At 46.5% G+C, this 19,484-nt stretch overlaps 2 protein-coding genes across 11 annotated transcripts in view; one reads left to right on the top strand and one right to left on the bottom strand.

Moving 5' to 3' along the window:
* The window catches only part of scfd2 (sec1 family domain containing 2), a 71,056-nt gene extending 70,035 nt beyond the window's left edge, over window positions 1-1,021 (bottom strand). The window contains exon 1 of the mRNA XM_023823581.2: window positions 70-1,021. Within this exon, the coding sequence (XP_023679349.2) occupies window positions 70-883 (814 nt within the window). The 5' untranslated portion in view covers window positions 884-1,021. The remainder of the gene's footprint in view (window positions 1-69) is intronic.
* On the top strand, window positions 1,022-19,443 carry fip1l1a (FIP1 like 1a (S. cerevisiae)). Of its 10 annotated transcripts, none has more exons than XM_023823591.2 (19): window positions 1,022-1,170; window positions 1,889-1,984; window positions 2,314-2,368; window positions 4,384-4,441; window positions 4,542-4,645; window positions 4,749-4,810; window positions 4,912-5,022; window positions 5,166-5,296; window positions 5,461-5,570; window positions 6,836-6,889; window positions 9,996-10,095; window positions 10,182-10,335; window positions 12,891-12,917; window positions 14,491-14,545; window positions 16,418-16,546; window positions 16,936-16,991; window positions 18,336-18,549; window positions 18,647-18,811; window positions 18,907-19,443. In XM_023823591.2, exons 2-19 carry the CDS (start codon window positions 1,909-1,911, stop codon window positions 19,055-19,057), a joined length of 1,812 nt encoding a protein of 603 aa, XP_023679359.1. In that variant the 5' UTR covers window positions 1,022-1,170; window positions 1,889-1,908; the 3' UTR covers window positions 19,058-19,443. The 10 variants fall into 10 exon arrangements, with proteins under 10 accessions (XP_023679359.1, XP_023679351.1, XP_023679356.1 ...); XM_023823583.2 differs by lacking the exon at window positions 1,022-1,170 and adding an exon at window positions 1,652-1,804 and having other exon boundaries at window positions 18,910-19,443; XM_023823584.2 differs by lacking the exon at window positions 1,022-1,170 and adding an exon at window positions 1,653-1,804 and having other exon boundaries at window positions 18,668-18,811.
* The last annotated feature ends 41 nt before the right edge of the window (window positions 19,444-19,484 follow it).

Below are 19,484 nucleotides of genomic sequence, written 5' to 3'. Positions count from 1 at the left end.
GAGAGGCAGATAAACTTCCTTGTGATTCTAATGCTGTAGGTTGTATAGAAGGTTATAATGCCATCTCACCTGCCAAATCCAGGTTCCTATCAATGAAAACAATGGATGCTTTGTTTGGGGCAATCTTTCGTCTGTTTTTGGCTTGGGGGTAGTTCGCCAGGTCCCCAGCAATAATACGGCTCAAGGGTCCCACAGCAAAGCATTCCTCCCGCGTGTTGGTGAACTCAAACATGGAGTTGAGCGCAGACACCAAGGATTTAATCTCAATCTGCAGGTCTGGGCTTAGAGAATGAACATCAATCTCAGAGAGGTGGCCAAACTTCTTCTTGTCAGGCCGCTTTCTGTTAATGGACTCCAAGTCCCCAGAATGCAGTGGGAAGAGGTCGCCAAAAGCCGGTGCAAGAAGTAACTGAGGGGACACAGGTGCGAAAGACAGGGGAATGTACATAACCTCTGCAGTAAAGTTCATGTCTCCCATCCACTCGCACAGTTTCTCTTCAAACTGCTCGAATACGGGACTACCCTCCAATTCAGTGGTGACATTATTGGCCAGGAGGTGTATGGAGTGAGCTACAGCAGTGAAGACGATGCAGTACTGAAAATGACTGAGCGAGATGATATCTTTAATGATGTCAGCCGTTCGTCCTTTCAGCAAAGTGCTCACAACAAACACTGCTTTCGGCTCGTTTTCACCGCCAGCTTCGAAGCTGGAGAATTGTTTCAAATTGCGAGCGCCGGCATCGAGAAAAACAGTCGCACCTCCGACCCAGTGAAGGCTCTCGGCGCACCAGTCATCAATGAAAACGACCGAATTCTTCACCTTCGACAGCACCTTATCCCACATCTGGCGAGGAAAACATGATAAACCCTCCGCTGTCAGCATTGTCCGCGATGAGTCAGTTTCAGAAATGATAAGAATACGATCACCTTAAAGAGTTTTTCAAGCGTCAGACGCCCCTAACTCAACAACAACATTAACACACATGTAGCGGCGTCTCCGGACAGTGACGTGGCATTTAGCGTCGCGCGATACGCGTCATGCGCACAATCCTCGCGCCATGTTCTACGGCTCGATGCCGCTAACATATACTTAAATGTAGTTACGTTTAGAATTGGATTGTAATCTATTGAAAACATTTTACTTTAAGTAAGAAACAGGTTGTGTAAAAGGTATGTGAATTTGATGCGTCGTTCGCCGACTTGTAACTTGGTATCTTTTTATTTCCTTTATTTTACCGTCAAAGTGTGTATCACTGTGCGCTAACCGTGTAAACAAAAGTATTAGCGTCTCTTAGTAACAGTTAGTAACATTAAAAGAGATTGGATTTTCATGGGTGGAGGTTTATCCATGTTTTAAGTTAAGAAAAGTATTCTGATAAGTCGTTAACTTCGTAACTCAGTTAAGCGTCTTAACATGATAACCGTTAGCCGTACATTGTAATATAGAATTTTACAGTGCTATGCTTTTGTAAAAAAAAGTTTTTGGCGTAAAATAATATATTTAAATGAATTCATATATATGGTTTTGGTGAAAAGTGTATCTAGGAAAGGGACTGGGAAACACTAGTTTAGCTGCCATTGTGAAGCGTACGGAAACTTCTTCCATGACCAATGATGGAGCGCTTCCGGTGCGCGGAACAGCGGGGTTTTTCACTGCCGGGTCGAGGGTCATCTAATGGTATCCCTACGGGAACGTGTTTAGTATCTTCATGGACACGCTGTACTTTAAACAACATCGAACCGAATTTATTTATTTCGTGGATTCTGTCATACGTTAAAACATCTTCACCTATCATTTTATACGGTGGGGTTGCCTGGGGGTAGTATAGTCTTTTTTTATTATTATTCCACACGACAGTCTCCTGAATCTGGGTTTTTTTTGTTGAAGGGGCGTCTGTTTGGGACAGTATGTCAGCCGAAGAAGCAGATAAAACGACTACGGACGCCAGCGCAGGAGACGAAGAGGAGGAATGGCTCTATGGAGGTAAGTTGTGTAGTCCGACCTACTAACTAACTCCCGAGGCACAACATGACTGCAGTTACTTTCAAATGCATCTTTCGTTGCCAAATATAGTTCCATGTTGCTGCTTACTGTCAGTTGTTTGACATTTGTTTCCTGTATCGTGTCGAATGAAAGGTTTTTCAATTGCGAATTTCTGCAGTTATGTGGCAATGTTTATCATGTGGGCTACAACTTGGATAATAAGTTGTACCTGACGATGGCTTTCATTTAGTAATTTGGTTTCTTGCAGTATAAAAATAATCTAATCTCCACGGTGATCGAGAATAATTGTGGTTTTTTTTTTTGGTCAGACGAGAATGAGAACAAGCAGGAGGGAGAAGAGTCAGAGTCCTCTGTCACTGTCAGGTAACTATAAACTGAAGTTTCCCCATTTCCAGTCCTGTTGTCCTCTTAGAGCTGGTTAAACTCTCCAGGTTTTTTTGTTCATTGTGGCTGAAGGTGAAAGTGTAAGTTTTGCATTCATGCAGTGATTGCAGGTGTTGACCTATGACCACAGGTGGTGGGTTCCTGTTTCATGACAGTGATCTCACTCTGGTCAGTGAATCATTCTGCCATCCATATCCACCATCCATACTCGTATTCATGTGGCTGTTTGTTTTTTGTTATATTTATTGTTCCTCTTTGCATACTATTTACATTAAATATTTACTCTTTAGTACAATGCCATATATTCCCTCTATACTTCCTTTTGCACCATTGTTTTGTCTTGTCTTGTTTCATTTGCACTACTTCATCGTTGCTGCTGTGGGAATTTGCACACAAGTTATTCCCTCACTTGCTCTTACCAAGTGCTAACTAATGTGACAAAGTGATTTGATTGGATCTTTTCCTTCTGTCTCCCCCTGTGTAGTACCTATAGGTAAAGGTATAATGTTCTAACAAGTGTCTGCAGAGCTTCTAAATGATGTGACAGAATTAGATCTTTGAGAATCCTGTCAATAAGAATATTAGTCTTTTTTTTTTTTTAAGGTTTGAGTCTGGTTTTAGATGGCTTTCTATCTAAAATAGTCAGGCAGCTCTTGGCTGAGGGCCAGGCCCCCTGCCTGGTGTTTATAGTTTGCCCGCTCCTTCGGTGCCCGTGCCCACTCACTCAGCAGTGTTGCTCTTCTCCTAAAAGCTCAGTATGGGCAGAGCAGCTCAGTGATGCCAGGTGCTCTGCGCCATTTACCAGTATCAGCAAACTGCCGCAGCAATGCGACACTGCCGCTTCTGTGTTGGGAGAACCCTGCAGGTGCAGCCCTGCAGTCATTATGCCCGTCCTTCACTGCGGCTGCTTTGGTCCAATAAATCCCTGCACCTCCACCCCAGCAGCATTTTGGCAGAGCCATGGCTCAGTCCAGCAAAGCGGCCTGTCATCACAGCTGTAATGGATGCTGTAAAACCCCTTTGCAGTTTGCCAGACTTGTCTTATTTTAAGTGACATGTCTGTTTAGTAACTTTGCTGGGCTGGGGGGGGTCACACTGCATGGAGGTGTTCTGGCTATCTTTAAACTGCTGTCAGAGAAGCTTAAACTCACTTTAATTAGGTTAATAATTGGCTTGTATTGTCTATCAAATTGAAAGCCCTCCCTGTCACTGCATCTGTCCTGGACCAGCGCCAAACATTTCTGCTTTATGTAGTTGATATAGTAAGCAGCCATGCTTTCTTCCAAGCTGAGTCTCCTCTCAGAATAGACTCTCTTTAGGACATGATTCGCCTGAGGCAGGACCACAAGGCAATCCTGAGTTTTGTTAGCCTGTTCATTTTTAATGGCAGCTCTTAAGAATTTTTCGTACTGAAAAATTAATAACGTGAAATGCTGACCTGCTCGTTTTGAGGGCCAGAAGACTGTGCGTGTAACCTAAGTATAGCCATATTGAATATATAGAAGAACCTGGAAATGGTTTGGACCATTGAATTCATTCCTTTTGATTTTGAAATCATTTCATGCTGCGGTGTCAGATTACTCAGAACATTTTCATTTTTTTCTGATGAATAAAATAATGCTTTGAAACATATTCTTTTTCAAGTGTATAACCGCATGATAAGTTAATATGGTTCCGGTTTCATTTGACAGAACATGAGTTCTCAAAATCAATCACCTTCTGTGTTCAGTACCAGCTGCCCTATCCCGCCACATGTTTGAGAACCCAATAATGGCTTACTGCTGAAACCGTCAGTTGTTCTTCTGTTGTCATTCTACAGGCAGATAATCAGTAGGGATGGTCTTTAACTGCGAACATCCTTTGCAGTCTGTGTCTAGTAATCACCATATGATTTTTTTTTTTTTTTTTTTAAATATGTGATGCCCATATGCCAAGAAGAGAAGTGGTGATTTAGTTGGATTTTTGTGACAGCGCTCTTGTTCCTTTGATTTCAGTGCCTTGGCACCACCCCCACCTGAAGAGGAGGCTGCTGGGAATGGGGTGGCCAGTCAGGTAAAGTTCCTAATACTTTTAGAGGTTAATGTAAGTGGGGCTTATTGGCTCCTGACCCATGGATACCTTTGCTTAAGTATTGAGATATTTGCCTTGCCAGCCTGCTGTGGAGGAAGAGGAGAGCGACAGTGACAGTGATGATGATGACGATGACGACGTTAGAGTGACCATTGGTGATATTAAGACAGGGGCACCTCAGTATGGGTAAGTGTAACTGAATATACAATATAAACCCAGTCGACCCTTCTTCCAGTCTGTTGGTGATGTCATTTGTGGTGACATTTGACCTTGGATTTGTTTTATCCAGGGCATACGGAGCTACTCCAGTGAACCTCAATATTAAGACCACTGGCCGGCCCTATGTTCCAGGTATAGATGGCTCCTTTGTGTCTGGTCATGACTTCTGACCCGAGCTGGTGGGTTTCTGTGGTGGTGGGGGGTCTCGTGCTAACTTTGTCTCTCCTATATAGCTGGCCCTAAGCCCAAAGGAGTTGATTTGGAAGCCCCTGGTAGCATCAATGGAATCCCAGTGCTGGAGGTGGACATGGAGTCCTTTGAGGAGAAACCTTGGAGAAAGCCAGGCAAGACTTCTCTCTGTTGGAAAAAGTGTTCAGAGAATTCATTGTCTTTTCCAGTCCATGGTTTTTTGATATGGAGTTTTGGGCCACATGGTTCCGTAGAAGTTCTGCCTTGGTGTTGATCTTTCCCCTTCCGGCTCCCTCAGGCGCAGACCTGTCGGATTACTTCAATTATGGCTTCAATGAGGAGACGTGGAAGGCTTACTGTGAGAAGCAGAAGCGGCTGCGCATGGGTCTGGAGGTCATGACCCTAGCATCTACAACCAGCAAGATCATGGTAAGGGTGCTTCTGAGCTTCAGTTACATGTCATGGACAGTGTTTTGCCACATTGTCTGATCTAAGGCACTGTGGAAAATGTGAGAAGGGACCCCCTTCCCCCATTGATGGCATTATGCAGAACTCGTCAGCAGTTCCTGATATCCCCCCCCCACCTTCTAAAGGTACAGCAAGGACGGACAGGCAACAGCGAGAGGGACACAAGCATGGCCACGCCTAAGCCCGATTTCACTTCCCCCAGCAACATGTACAAGTCGGGCGTGCCCAATGCTAGGTGAGTCTTGAGCCACTAGGGGCAGGACTTAAACCCAGGCTGCCCTGGGAGTATCCTTGCCTTCTGCTTGAGTGTCCTGTGTGACATATCCATTACTGCTCCCTTCGGTTTCCTGGTGCATCAGTTACCCATGGACTAGCCTCTGTTTGCCTTGTCAGCTACTTCTACTGTGTTTGCTTACATTGTGTTGCCCCCCCTCCCTTGAGAGTTCTAGAGATGTACTTAATTTATCGAATCCAGTGTTTACATGCTGTTTTGGACTCCCTGGTCATTCTGTCCCAACTATCAATCAGGACTGTAGATAATGGGCATACCGGCATATTTACACCCAGGGGAATCTGTCTAGAAGTTGACTTTCCAATACTGTATGCTCCACAATTTGATAAGCAGATTAGTTGTATGCAATGAGAGGTGTATTGTGACACCAAAAAGTTAGTAATCTGTATAAATTCAGTGTATCCTTATGCTTATTAACTTCGGTTAGCGGATCACGCTACGTGTGATTGTTTTGGTAAATCATTGACGTAATAAGCACTGAAGTCACAGTGAAGAAAGGGACAGCTCAGTAGTAACATCAGCATTCAAAAGAGGAGATATCGTGGATAAGGTGATGTCGGTGGTGTAGTGATACTTTTGCTGTTTGAAATCCGACACATTTAATGAGCACAAGAATACAAATTTATTTAGATTACAAATTTTTGGGTGTCACAATATGCCTTTCATTAATATACTAGAGTACTTCTAATCTGCTTATCAAATTGTGGGCATTAGATTTGGTGGTACACCCGTTATCTAAAGCCCTGATCCTGGGGTGTCCGAATGCAGATCTTACAGCAGTCGTGTAACAGGGTGTGATTTCTTTCTTTTCTTTCTTTTATTTCCCTTGTGCCTTCCTGTTACTTCCGTGTGTGTGTGTGTGTGTGTGTGTGTGTGTGCGCGCGTGTGCGTGCGTGCGCGCGAGAGAGAGAGAGAGAGAGAGAGCACCTCTCCTGTAAACCACCTTCCCGTACCCTTTGCAGACTGTCTTCTCTTAGGCTGAGCTTGACTCTCTTCCTTTTTGTAGATCCTCTTAGGCTGAGCTGTGACTGTCCTCCTTTGTAATCCCTCTTCCCCAGACTCTGACTCTCATCCCCTTTGCTCTTATGCTTGACTCTCCTTCCCTGCCCCCAGCTGTGACTCTCTTGGTTGTGTCAGCACCGTGTGAGGGGTGGTATGAAACCGCTGTTACTTTGTTCCTCCCCACCCTCCTGACTCCTCACATGTAGGATGTCCCCTCCACAGTGGCCTGGGGGGCCTCCACCGGACACCTCCTTTTATCCGTAAGTGTCCAAGGCTCCTGCATGGTGCGTGGTTCTGCTGTCGCATGGGTTTGCTCTGTGCTGTGCTTGTCTGTTGGTGAGCTCTGTAGACGGTTTAGTGCCATTGTGCTGTTTGTCCTGCTGTCATTTTTAGGCCTTTTTTCTTGTGAAGTTTCTCTGTCTTGAATCTTGCATCATAATAATGAAGTGTTTCCGAAATCGCATACTATCAGTACTGCAAGGAAAACCAGAATTTGAAATGATTAAAACTGCAAACACAACAAAACCTAAGAGATGCTTATTTGCACATTGTAAAAATAACACATTTTTTATACGTATATCTCTTACTGAGTATAGTTACGTATCTGTAGCGGTGACACCCCTATAGTCGTAATAATTTTTAGGGCCCTAAAAATCAGTCTGAATTTCCTGGCAAAAGCACCTTAAATGCCACGGGGAGACAAACTTGCAGAGGCTTCTGTTTCTGCTTTGCTCTGGTCATACATGCACTTGGATAATCATCTTAAATGAGTTAGGATGTTGGATGTGTTTCCAGCAACATATCCAAGTTTGACATCACAGATCCGACAGACAGTCTTGGTCTAATCAACTGCTCTCTCTCCAATGTTGGTGTAATTTATTGGGGAACCAAAATGTTCCCAAACCACTGATTATGACTAACTGTAACGACCGTTTGCCACAGCCAACTCCCAGTCACAATTAGGATAACGGTTTCTGTGTTGAATATCTACTTCAGATTTTATGTTTGATATTAATAAATGCATTAATTCGTTTTGTTGTGTATACCGAACTAAAATGTTCTATTGAATGGTACGTTAATGCTTACACAGTATGTACTATGTTTTGATAGAAACCAGCTTCTCGACTGTTCTTCTCAACTCTGACATATTGCGGTTGCCCTCTTACATATTACCTGACCCAGATTCTTAACTTGGACGTGGCCTGATCCCTGCAAAAGTTAAAAACAATCGAAAAAGACCAACAATCAAAAGCATGGCGTTCTAGCAAAGCATCTCAAGAGAAGAAACAGGACGTTAATTTGGATGTTGATGGAATTAACATAAACATTGTTGGCTGACAATACTTGATTGCTTAATTTCAAATCCATTATACAGAGAGAAAATTACAGGAATTGCATCAATGTCCAAATACTTTCACAATACATTCACAAGTTTACTGTGTCGTGCATTGTGCCTGTGAGGGGAAAAATGGCTAAACCTATGCGATTTTGGATGCACCCATAGCCGTATGAGCAGCCTGTAGAGGACTGCCCACAGCTGCTGTATTTCTGTCCTCCCCCTGGCCACGGCAGCACTGGCCGTTAGCTTCGGATCCCGTGTGTGTGGCCCCATTCTGTCGCGGGGTGTTCGTGTAAGACCGGCGCCGTACCTGTGGCCCGTCTGCTGACCCCAGGCCATGGCCGTCGTCATGGGAACACGTGGGCCGTCGTGTCACGACTCACTTGCACACCTAATGGTTTACTGGAAGATCTGTTTCCAGGCATGGTTGTGTTTGTAAATATTTAGCAGAAGCGCATATATATTTTCGTTCTTTTTAATTGCCTTCTAGCCAAACAGGAAGCATGAGCAGCTTGTGTATGAAGAAGGCCAACTCACTCCCCCTTCCCCAAAAGTCAGGTGCCGTGTAAAATGCTAAGACTGAGCTGTCTTCCACTAGTTAAGGATGTGGGCCAGATCCCAGTGGAAAAGATGTAAAAGTTAATAAGCATGTGTCAAATGGTATATGCTAGCTATGCCCCGCCCCCAGCTTGCGTTTGGCAAGTTTATCTGCTCTTAGGCTGAAGCAGCACCCTGTAAACAGAGTCATCTTTGGACCTATGACCCCTAACAGGCTCCTAGGGTCTAGCTGCCCCACGCTTCTGCCCTTTGAACCCCTGAACAACCCTCTGTCCACCCAGGTAACAGGGATTAAACCTGGGTGATGGAAGTGGGTCAGTGTCCTGCTGGTGGTGGTTATTGCCATCTATGCTGGGCTACCCAGATGTGGGGCGCACTGCATTAACAGGGGGGTGGGGGCTGAAGGTGAGGGTGAGCTGCAGGGTATACAGACCCCCAACACCTCTCTGGGTCACTGATGCAGCTCTACTTCTTCAAACTTTTAGTAATGGCTCCTGTAGCTCATCAAGAAGAGCATTATGCTAACAACTCAAAGGTTGTGGGTTCAAATCCTAGGGAGCGCTGCATCGGGAATGATTTTTGTTGTGCTCTAGGGGAGGCAGACTATGCAGAATGGCAGTAACGCAGGCACAAAATCGCACACCGTGCTGCAGTTGGGATGCAGCTTCTCGCTAAATGTGTCTTGTTTTGTCAGTAACCCATCACTCTGTTTGCTTGAATTCCATTTCCCTCAGTTTTCTTGTCAGTGGTTACTCAGTTAAGGTGTGCTAAAGTTTTACAGTTTGTTTTTGTGGACGTTTGTGTGTCAGTGTAATACACAGGTAGCTCCCTCTGCGTGGCCGTGGCGAGCATGTGTGTGATCCCTGATGCCAGGAAGAATGGATCTGAGAAAGATCATAAACAAATCTGAAAACAAGCACCTCCATCTTCATAGATTTCTTCAGTGAAATCTCAGGTTCTTTTAGTCGAATGATGAGGCAGGTTCCTTAAGCTTAAGCAGTTTATTAAGACAGAATGAAGATGTTACAGAAAAATGTTTCACACGGTTCAGTGTCTGTCTGTGCCCCCACTGAGGGAAACAGGCCCTTTATCTATGGTCTTCATACAGACTCCCGGAGCCAGAGGGTCAGACAGCCTTGGTGAGAGTAAATTGTATGAGAGGCAAAGAACTTGATGAGCGAGTAGCAAGGACAGAAAGAAATATAAAAATAAGAAATATGAAAGATGTAAATGAATGAAGTAAATGGACATAATTATAATCAATGAATGAAGTAAATTGACATAATTATAATCAAATACCTACAAATTAACTATGGAAATCCCTCAATCTAACTCAGTCGAAGTGGATGGAGCAGAGTTGGTGGTGCTTCGAGTGTGCTGTCCAGTTAATGGTGTTGGATGGGGGGGGTGGTCTTGAGGGAAAAAAGTGTGTCAAAATGATGGACTTGCCGTTCGACGTGTGTCTACAGGAAGAGCTCAGGCACTATTGATGTGATAGGAGGGCAGACAGCCACCATCAGTCGTGTTGAGGGGCGAAGACGACATAATGTGGACGGCAACAACATCCAGGTGTGTGTGGGATAAAATCTGGCTGGATCAGCTGACTGCATGTGTGTCGTTGAAGGCTTACTCGTGCTGATGTGTGTGCCTCACAGGTGATATCAGAACACTCGTCGTCCGACGCTGACTCCACCCCTGCCAAGATGCCGCCGTTCTTTCCTCCGGGACCACCACCCAACATCCCCCCTCCCCCCTTCATGCCACCACCACCTAACGTTAGCACCGCCCCCCCACTAATCCCCCCACCAAGTAAGTAACTGAATTGGGTGCCATTCTGCGGAGTGTGTGCGTCTCTCTGAACCTCTGACAGTCATACACTATATGGCCAAAAGAATGTTGTCACCAGCTTGTCCAGCATCTCATTCCGAATCCAAGGGTATTAAGATGAAATTGGTCACGCTTTGTTCCTGTAAATTGCCTCTGCTCTTCTAGGAAGACTTTCCATTATGTCTTGGAACATTGCTGGTGGGATTTGCTGCCATTCAGGTTGGGTGTTGATATTGGGTGACCGAGCACTTCACAGCTGAACTAGCTCCCAGACATGTTGACCTTCTAAGTCACTTCATTTGTTGTTGACCATGACAGCTCTTGAGGATAGAAATGTGATGAACTGACTTGCTGGAAAGATGGCGTCCAGTAATAGTGCCGGGTGGAAGGTCACTAATCTCATCTGTACATCCATCCATTCTGCTGCTAATGTTTGTTGCAGCAAATTGCGTGACTGTGTGCTTAATTATACACCTGTGCCAGCAATGGGTTTGGTTTAATTAGGCAATTCCTTGAATTAGTAGGAGCGTCCACATACTTTTGGTCATATAGTGTATCTGTATTCACCCGCCATCCTGGTGTGACCGTGTCCCAAGCCCGTGTCCTCCAGGTGTTTGCGTAGCAGGTGGCGCCGCATAGATGGTGGGCCGGACTCGGGAGCGTGCCGTCTCCAGATGTGCTCCTTCAAAGGGCCTCCGAATAGCCGGCCTCCTCTGGTTGTGCTGAGCCGGCCCGGCTCGTGCCAGGGCTCCCGGTGCGGCCGCTTTGATCGGGGGCGCCGTGCGCTCTGCCAGCGGTGCTTTGAAGCTGCGCTCCTTTCACTTCCTTTTGTGCTGCAAATGTGGGAGGGGATAAAAATAGGGCCTTGGCAGCAGCTAGGGCTGCCATATGTTCACTGGCTTAGCACTACCCTGTTAACTGTTAGCTTGGTGCCGTCCTGTCAGTCCAGTATTTGCTAGTGTAGCGTGACCCTGTTCTTGCTTCACTGCAGTGTTTGCTGGAATACTGTTGTGTTATTGTATTACTCCTCCGCTTGTTAGCATAGCATTGTCCTGCTACCCTGCAGCTTGCTAGTGTGACTCCATCCTGTTACCCCACCACCTGCTAGCGTAGCTCAGCCTTGTTACCCTGCCACTTGCTAGCGTAGCTCTGTCCTGTGACCCCTCCACTTGCCAGCATGCTTTCATCTTGTTACCCCGGCGCTTGTTAGTGTAGCTTTATCCTGTTACCCCACCACCACTAGCGTAGCTCCATCCTGCAATCACCCTGTTTTTTAGCGTAGCTCCCTCCTTTTACCCTGCCACTTGCTGGCGTAACTCTATCCTGTTTTCCAGCCACTTTCTAATATAGGTTTATCCTGTTTACCCCATTGCCTGCTAACATAGCTCTGCCCTGTTATGTTCTGTTACTGTTTTGCCCAGTCATTGGCTAGCATGAAATCGTATAATTTTACCATTTTGGCGTGTTAGCATAGCCTGGTGATAGCATGAAGTCATTGTTTCTCCTCTGCTCTACATTGTTCTGTCAATGCTTGTAGCAGGCTTGCTTTCCAGGCATACCATCGTGTGCAGAGCAATTGCTTGTCGCGCTGCTTAATTGTTCATGCTCCGAACAGCTTGTTACTGTTGATGTTGCTGGGGTGGGGCTTTCCCAGATGGCGCTGATGAGCTGCTCCCAGACGTGTGTGTCGAGTTCCCCAGGTGCCCGTTGAGTGGCAGCTTCACCAGATGTTATAGAACACCCTCCTCCAGGCTGATCCCCTCAGGGCAGTCGTCGTCCTGAATCCCGTCTCCATGAATGTATAGCTGTTACCCCAGGACAGACATCTGGTATCTGTCCTCAAACAGGCAGATATTTTAGTCACCATATGGCTAGTAGATGTTTTTAATTTAACGAATTAATTTGCCCCCAGGGCAAAAGGGTTTCTGCCTGCCGGAGGGGTAAAAAGTTCATAGTAATAGTCGTGATACAATGGCACTCTGGTGTTTACTCACACTAAGCCAGTGCTTCTCAAACCAGTCCTTGGAGACCCCCAAACAGTCCCTGTTTTTGGTCCAAGGGAGTGAAAATGTGAATTGTCTGGAAAGATGGAAAAACTGCACTAAATCTTGACTAACCTGATCTGTTTGCTGGGTTAGCTTTTTTCCATGGGTTATATAATTTCCGATTAATAAATTGCCTATCATTCTGTGAGCCCTGCTAGCTGATTCTGCTAGGAAGGGTGGTGATCCCTGGTGCCAGGGCCCTTCTGGAACATGATATTGGCAGCTCGACCCTGACCCACGTTCTCATAGTTTGGCACCTGGTGCTTGCATATGCACTGTCATGCACTAAGACGTCCTGATACATGCACATGCTTCATATCGCAACCCGTGTGACCTGCTTCTGGGAGTGACTGATTAGCAGGAGGCCGATTAAGGGCTTGGGGGGGGGTTTGACTTCCACATTCAGTAGTCTGTGGTCCACCCAGCCCCCCCATCCCTGACTGGATATGTGGATAAGAGATTTCTCTTGATGTCTCTCTTTGTGTCCTACAGGAATACCCATCACTGTTCCACCTCCTGGTAAGTTATCTAAAGCCGTACTTCTCTGGCTGTTTCTTAATTTAAAAACATAAAACTAGCTTAAAATGCAAGTGTATTGAGCTTAGTTCTCAAGCATTTTGCCTCACTGGTGAAGACCAAACTTGCAATCCCACCATAGCAGTCGTTTTCTGTATTACACTAAATGCTTCGGTGATACGCTGTTTGCTTTCCAAGTTTTCTCAAATATTCTATTACTACTGCAACCTTCACTTAGACCAACAGGTGGATACTAGTGACGGCTGTTCGCAAATGAGTCTGCTTTAACAGCCGGCTATTTTAAGCAAACGTCTGAATGATGAGAGCCAGAGCCATTTTCTAAAGCCAATCAAATTCCAGTAACCAAACTCTTTTAACTATATATTTATAACTCCTTGAGCACGAAAGTTGAAGCTTAAATGAGTTACAGCGTGTCCTGATCCCAAAGAGAAAAGATGGACATATAGACAACGAAATGTGACTTAAAACACAATAGATCAGGAAATGACTTATGATTGCCAGTGATATGATTTCCAAACCTTTTCAATTGTGGAGGATAAGGGATTGAAAAGGTACAGCCATGCTCTTAATTCAGTGTACTGTATGTTATTCTAAGCAGGGAAGCACTCTTAAATCATCATTCCATGATGGTCTGATGAAGCATGTATAGGCTTCACTGAGAGACAGGGTTCAGAAAGCTTCAGTGGTTTACCTGACAGCATACTGAAGCACAGGCACGGCTCACCATGCAGCTGCTACGAGGCAGGTTGGCGTGTTACAGAGGGTGATTAGGAGCCAGAGGATGCATGACATAAATTTTCTATATACATTCAAATTTTGTTATCAACCTGTTCATGCTATAGATGATCTCTAAAGTTTAATTAAGAACTAAAGGGTGTTTTTGGGATAATCATATACAGTGAGGAACAAAAGGTGCATTCTAGTAATAGAAACATTGCTAGACAATGCCAGTCTACTTAGTGATCAGTGGTCATTGTTGACACACCACAGCAGTCAACGAAACGTGTCCTTTGCATGTAACCCATATGTGACATAGCAGGGGGCAGCTAATTCAGCGCCCGGGGGCGGTACCTTGCTCAGGGTACCTCAGTGGTGCCTTGCTGGTCGGGGATTCGAACCAGCAATCTTTCAATTACAAGTGCGCTTCCCTAATCATTAAGCCACCACTGCCCACCACTTCTCAACAGAGATATAAATTTCACCTTTTTGCATCTATAGAAGCAAGTCCCGCTTTTAGCACGAGGATGACTTTGTGGCTAATGCATATTATTTGTGGCTATTGAAACTCCAGTACAGTTAGCGTCAATGGCTAATACTTTTGAAAAGCTAGAGAGAATCCTGATAACACCCAAACTGTTTTTCTGTGGTAAGAAAATTTGCTATTTTGGGAAGAAAACAAGTGAAAACCATGGCAGGATGTTGTTATTGTGTAACAATTTTACTCTGGCTATCAGAGCAGTCAGTTGTAGTTAGTTACCTTTTATGGTGGGGAGATATCTTCAGGCAGCATCTGTAATGGCTCTGACTCTGTTACACGGTGTCTTTGCTGTTTCAGGCTTCCCTCCCCCTCCTGGCCCGCCCCCTCCCTCTCTCATCCCTACCCTGGACAGGTACGTAAACCGGACATTTCTTTTACCTTATTTCTTGTGAACAGAGCTGTTTATTTTCTCGTGCCATTTTGGCCTGTCCCTCATATGTTACCTCACTTAGCTGTCACCCCCTGAACATATCCAGATGTGTGTGTGTGTGTGTGAGAGAGAGATTGTGGCTCTTCTCCCACAAAGGAGGCATGGTCTCAGTCCCCATGGTGATGGAGGTAGATGGAGTCGGGGGGAGAAATGGAAGGATAGGTCTCGGGGGTGCTGCAGGCAGGATTGCCCATAGGCAGGGGGGCAGGAACTAAGATGGGGGGCCTTATATGCATAGACTAGTGTGTAAAATAGTTTACCCAGATTGGACCACCAGATAATGGTCCAAGTTAAACATCGAAAAGGCTTAATGACTAAACAGAGGGCCATCAGGTGAAAGCATGCGTGATGGCAGATTGCAGGCATTGTGTGTGGGTTGTGGTTTATGGTAAACAGCCTTTTCGCCCAGAATGCATTGCACGTTTTGTTTGTTACTCTAGGGAAATCGTGCAGCGTTGATCTAAAAGGCCATGTTAAGCTTTTTAAAAAGCCTTTTGAGGTGGAGGAGCCCCGATTCCATCCTGGACGAGTCCCCTGAGCATAACAGGCCGACAGTAACCAGACATCAGGCTCTTATCTGGCCGATAGGATAGGGGGAAGTGCGTGGCCTCTTCTCTTAACCACTGTCATATCTCCTGGCTCTCTGATGCGTGACTCTGCTATCCTGAGCCTAAGAAAGCGTACTACCCCTTCCCTGAGCCTGCAGCTGAGAAGGGGGGGGGGGGTTATGGAGGCGGCCTGAGAAGGAAGAACGAGGGAAGGATTTGGGGTACGGCCCGCTCCAGGATTACACAGCATCCATAGGAGGCTCGTTAGCCTTTCCGGAATCCTGTGCCAGCATCCCTCCGCTGCAAGCCTGGGTCGTGGCAGTCTGAGAATTGAGGGGGAGTGTTTTGCAGTTTCATTCTCTCCCTCTCTTGTTTGAGGGAACCCCCCGCCCTCTTTGCTCCATCACTGTGGTGACCTTGCCTCAGCCGGAGTCATTAATTTCAGGCTTCCGGCTCGTTTGCCTCCTTAAATTCCCCCCGGGAACTGATATAACCGGGGACAATTGCGCGTAAGGTTAGCCGAAGGCTGGGGACACGGTGGCTTGTTTTTGGGGTGGGGGGCGGTTGTATGCCATAGCATATGCTCCGTATCCAGTGCTGACATTGGGTTCATTTCCCCCCCCCCACCCACCAAATGTATTTGCTTCCCATTCCAGTTTGTCCCAGCCCAGTAGACCTGCTGGTATTTGTCACACACGCTTAGCCATTCCTGGTGGCTGGTTAGTTTACCTCTGTCTGACCCCCCATCCAATCCACCGCAACTCAGACTTTAATATGGACTGTGCCGGTTTTGCTGCTCCTGCTCAAAGTCTCCAGTTCTGATTCTGGGATCTAAATATTGCATTTTTACTGCTGTACATTTTTTGCACTGTGGTTGCATTTGAATTCATTTCGAATTGCAACTGATGACTTTTTGCTCTGCATAAAATATATACTTTATTGCAGGCCAGCAGTCCAGATGTTTGTTCTTTATTTTGCTAAATGTCTTCATTTATAAAGTCGTAATTATTACTGCCTGTCCAGTCTTTAACAACTTGAAAGGTTTGTGAGCCTGGTAGTTTGATGAATCGCAGCCCAAAAGGAAAAGGAGCACATGTCACTTCCTGTGCGTGTGCCGTCTCTCCCTTTTAAGGCTTCACAGAGTACGTCGGCACATCCTGAAATAAATAAATGTACAAAAAGTTGGACGGGGCTGAAAGAAGCGGTGTCGTTTTTGAGGGTATTTATAGAGCGATGCGTTCGTCAGACACCTGTTGGAATCCGGCACTTTTGGACCAGGCCCCCATGAGCGGAAGTGTTCAATCGGAGGCAGGCCGAGGCCGGTTCCAGCGCCAGCCCCAGGGCCGGCTGGCTCTCCCCCTGTGCTGCGCTTGAGGTATTGCCAGCAGTTTCAAGTAGGGCCAGAAGAGCTCTCCCCAAATCCAGAAAAGCTCCGTTTGATCACTGCCCTGCCAGGCGGCTACCTCATCTCCCCATTCCCGCCTCCCCCTTCCTGAACACGCACGTCTTCATTCTGGTTTTGCTTTATTGCTCTTTGCTGATGTGAAAATCTGCCTAGCAGAGCCATACACTGCCTGCAGCCCACCTGCCGTAAAGCGGTCAGACGGGCGTGAAGTTTGACCACCATGATTGTTACTCTTGCCAAAGGTCAGCCTATCACAGGGACCGCTGTAGTGAAAGCGAGCCCTGAGGTCTATAAGAAAGTTGTTAATGTTCTGCCTCTTATGATGTTTAACCCTGTGCTTACCATCCCCTCCCTCACAGTGGGCATTCTGCTGGATATGACAACCGTCAAGTCCCGCCATACCCCTTTGCCACAGGTAGGTGGCGCTCACTTTTTACTTGTGGTTTCTGGATGAAGCGTTGAAGTTAGGAAGCTGAAAGTTAGGCATGTCCTAACCTAGGGTTCCCCATTTCTGATCCCGGAGGGCCAGAATGAGGTTTCCCTGCTGAAACACATCTTAATCAGCTAATTACCATATTTAGTGAAGCGCACATCATGTCCCAGGAGGACAACACTACTACTGTATGTATGCATGTAATTTCTAAGACTGCAGTACACAGGAATAAGGTGAAGCAGGAGACACTGGGAACGACCATAAACCAGCCAGGTAAAGGGGGGAAGCGTCTTGCAAATACCAGAGATGACCGATAACTTATCCGACAGTTTCTCATGAATCATAGGATGACATCAAATGACCTTCAAAAGGACTGGGAAACATGAAGTGCACTGCTAGGGCAGGTCGTATCAGGCTCCTAGAAACAGGACTCAAAGTCCGAAAAAGCAAGGAAAAAGCCCATCATTAATGAGAAACGGAGAAGAACCAGGCTACAGTTTGCCAAAAGATATATTGACAGATGCATACCCATAACTTGAGTAACAACATTGTGCTGTGGTCTCTTAGTTTTTTTTACACGGCTGCATATAATATATATATTTTGTGTGTGTGTCTGTGTGTGTAAGAAGTATATCTGGCTGCGTGAACAGTAATAGCGTAATTGTGCCTGGCCCCCACCTCCCCCATGCACAGACGAGTTTCCTCCGTGGGGGGTTAGGGTTTAGCGTCAGGGCCACCTCTTCATCGGGCTTCTCCAAACAAACTGCCGTCTGCCCGGCGTTAATCAGTCATGCTGTGGGGATCGGCTGGCCCCCGTAATCGCCCACGTCCGGCTGTCTGAGCGTCGCCGATGGTGCCGCTGTCCGGGATCCGCTCTGGCAAATGGGCTGGAACCAGCATTCGGGTTTGGCTGGGGTAGCTCTACCTCTGTGTTTAAAAACCTGAGTTGTTTGCTGAGGCCATTACTAAAAGTGTGTGTGTGTGTGTGTGTGAGAGCTTTTAGTGACATTTTAACCTTAAATACAAATTTTGGTAAAACTTCATTACTGTTGCTTCTCTGTGTTTTACGTTGTTTTTCCAAGATATTCGAAGGCTGATGCTGAATCATGTTTGTTTTTGTCTTGAGTCGTGTTTTTCCTCCATTTTTATACCAGCTGTACAAACACTTTGAAGTAACCCCCCTCCCACCCCCATTTTTTTTTTACCACTACTATTCTGTCTGTGTTTTTCCACAGGAAATTGAGGAGGGGGGTAATTAAGTCAGCTAGGGGTTTGTTTTGCGTGTGTCGCAGTGATTTACACCCCCCCCCCCCCGTCACCACACAGGAGGCTTCCCCCCGGTGACAACCTGGCCCGGCCTGATGGACAACTCCAAGCAGTGGGACTACTACCAGCGACGGGACAAGGAGAGGGAGCGCGACAAGGAGCGGGAGCGGCAGCGGGAGAGACCGCATGAGCGTGAACGTGAGCGTGAAAGGGACCGGGACCGGGACAGGGAGCGTGAAAGGGAGCATAGCCCCTCCACGCCAGCCTACAATAGGTGAGTGATGCCCTGCTCGTGTTCATATACATAGCTACTATGACGGCATGCCTTGAGGTTGACCAATGAGAAAATGAGTTCTGTTGACTGTGACCAGTGAAAGCACCCGTGTGCTTAGTGACGAGGAGCGCTACCGGTACCGGGAATATGGAGAGCGTGGGTACGACCGGCATCGTGACCGGGCCAGCCGGGAGAAGGAGGAGAGGCACCGGGAGAGACGGCACCGGGACAAGGAGGAAGGCCGCCACAAGTCTTCACGCAGGCAAGCCCCTACCTGCCATACCCCCCAGACGTTTCCCCTGTTTTCGTCCTAACTCGATATGCCCTGCCCACTATCCCATGTTCCCCCCCCCGCAGCAGCAGCAGCAGGAGGCGGCACGACAGTGAAGAGGGAGACGCACATCGACGGCACAAACATAAGAAGTCCAAGAGAAGCAAGGAGGGAAAAGAAGCCAGTGAGGATCACACAGCTGAGCAGGAGAACCAGGAGGGCGGGGCCATGGAGTGAGCAGGGCTCCACCCCCTTTATCTGACCCCTCCCCTCACACCCAGTACTACTGCTGTGGGTTGTGGCTGAAGCTGCACATCGGTGATTATATCTGGTCAGAGGGGTCCGCTGGGCCCAGATTCCCAAACTGTAAGAAAATATTCTTTTGTTTGTTGTGATTGACGAATCCTCTGAAAGGACTTTGTATGTTTGTTTTGTTGAATAAAAAAGGATATCTTTTGATAAATGATCTGTTTACTTTTTGTTCTGCTGTGTGTGGCACTTCGACCGGCCCGTGTAGATTTTTAACTCTGAATTGTTCTCTTCTGGAATGTTAATGTTATGGTGACCAAAATTACCAACAGGATATTTCAGTTTAATTTTGCAATAAACTGCTTTAAAATGAATTTCCTATCTGTGTTTGGTTCAGGAAGGTTTCCCAGTCGGT

This window comes from Paramormyrops kingsleyae, chromosome 1, assembly GCF_048594095.1.
Source record: "Paramormyrops kingsleyae isolate MSU_618 chromosome 1, PKINGS_0.4, whole genome shotgun sequence".
NCBI classification, from domain to species: Eukaryota; Metazoa; Chordata; class Actinopteri; order Osteoglossiformes; family Mormyridae; genus Paramormyrops; species Paramormyrops kingsleyae.
This window is presented reverse-complemented; position numbering and strand designations above follow the sequence as displayed.